We start from the raw sequence: 1,252 nt of genomic DNA, 5'->3' as shown, positions 1-1,252 counted from the left end.
GTGATGGACGTGCGACACAGCGGGGAAGCTGCATGGACGTGCACACGCACAGACACAGGCACACACACACACACACACACACGTTCCACTCCTGGCCATGCACAACACCACCACCACCGTCACCCATGACTCACCACACAAAGGGCAGGAACTGGTAGTCATCCAGGCCCCACACCCCGTGGCTCCCGGCAGGCTCCAGCCAGTACGTCGTCTGGACGGTGCGCATCAGACGCAGGTACCTTTTTTGGGGTGGATGGGTGGGTGAATACATGACGTCATCATCGGGGCGGCGCATTGTAGCGCAGGAAGGGCCGGAGCAAAGCGACTCCGGAACGCTTTGCGGGCAGGCCATCAGTCAGCACAGCGTCGTTCAAATCAAGACATGCCGGCAACCGGAGAGCCAGCGCCAGCACAGCGGCGGGACCTCGCCCGCCGCAGCCAGGCTCCACCGCAGGCGCGGCCCCGGCCCGCCCTCGAGGCCAGACGAAATCAGCAGCAGGCCGCCGGCCCCCGCCCTCCTCCCGCTCCGCACACTCGCCGAGCCCCCCAAACGCGTGCGATTCATTCCCGCCGCTCACTTCTCAAACACCACGTTGACTAATGCAACCCGGTCCTCGTCCCCCACCACTCCCAGCGCGGCCAGGCAGTACAGCAGCGCCGCAAACGTCGTCTCGTGGCCGGTGCCGTAGTCGATGCGCGTGGAGTTGCCGAAGGAATCCACAAAGTAGGGCGTCAGCTCCGCGGCCGCCGCCTGGAGCTGCTCCGGCAGCACCTGGGGGCATCAAGAGGGGGGGGGGGGCGCTCCGACTATTTGGGGGCGGGTCGGTGGAGCACGTGAGTGCGATGCGCCGTCGTTGCGGCTACCTGTTGAGCCGGGCCCGGCTGCTTCAAGAGGTTGTGCGGGCCGACCACATAAGGACATCACAGGTTGTGCCGCAGCAAGCTCCTTCGTGCCAATTTCAGGCCGCAGCCCAGGTCCGCTGAGACCCAACGTCCACGTGAGCAGGCGCTGAGCCGCGGCGCGCGCCAAGGCTCCACACACCGGGAGCCAGCCGCACAGCACTACATCTGATCGAGAGGCGCGGCCCCACCTGCTGTATGAGGCGCGGCGCCGCGACCGCCATCTTTGCGAACCAGGTGCGGTACGCCGGGTTGCCGTACCGCAGCGACTGCTCAGTGGGCGGCGTCTCGTCCACCAGCGCCCGCAGCGCGTCGAGCGCGGCCGCGAGCGCGGCCAGCGGCGGGGACAGGG

General features: G+C 67.4%; 1 protein-coding gene across 1 annotated transcript; it reads right to left on the bottom strand.

The window, feature by feature from the left end:
• Window positions 1-130: 130 nt before the first annotated feature.
• MNEG_11087 (hypothetical protein) lies at window positions 131-1,124 on the bottom strand (the record flags this gene model as incomplete). Its single annotated transcript, XM_014040443.1, has 3 exons — window positions 131-239; window positions 579-772; window positions 1,092-1,124. The coding sequence occupies 3 exons, from the start codon at window positions 1,122-1,124 to the stop codon at window positions 131-133; spliced, it is 336 nt and encodes a 111-aa protein (XP_013895897.1).
• Between the last annotated feature and the right edge of the window lie 128 nt (window positions 1,125-1,252).

This window comes from Monoraphidium neglectum, assembly GCF_000611645.1.
Source record: "Monoraphidium neglectum strain SAG 48.87 unplaced genomic scaffold scaffold02585, whole genome shotgun sequence".
Lineage (NCBI taxonomy): Eukaryota > Viridiplantae > Chlorophyta > Chlorophyceae > Sphaeropleales > Selenastraceae > Monoraphidium > Monoraphidium neglectum.
The sequence above is the reverse complement of the archived record's forward strand: the minus strand, read 5'-3'. Positions and strand labels throughout refer to the sequence as shown.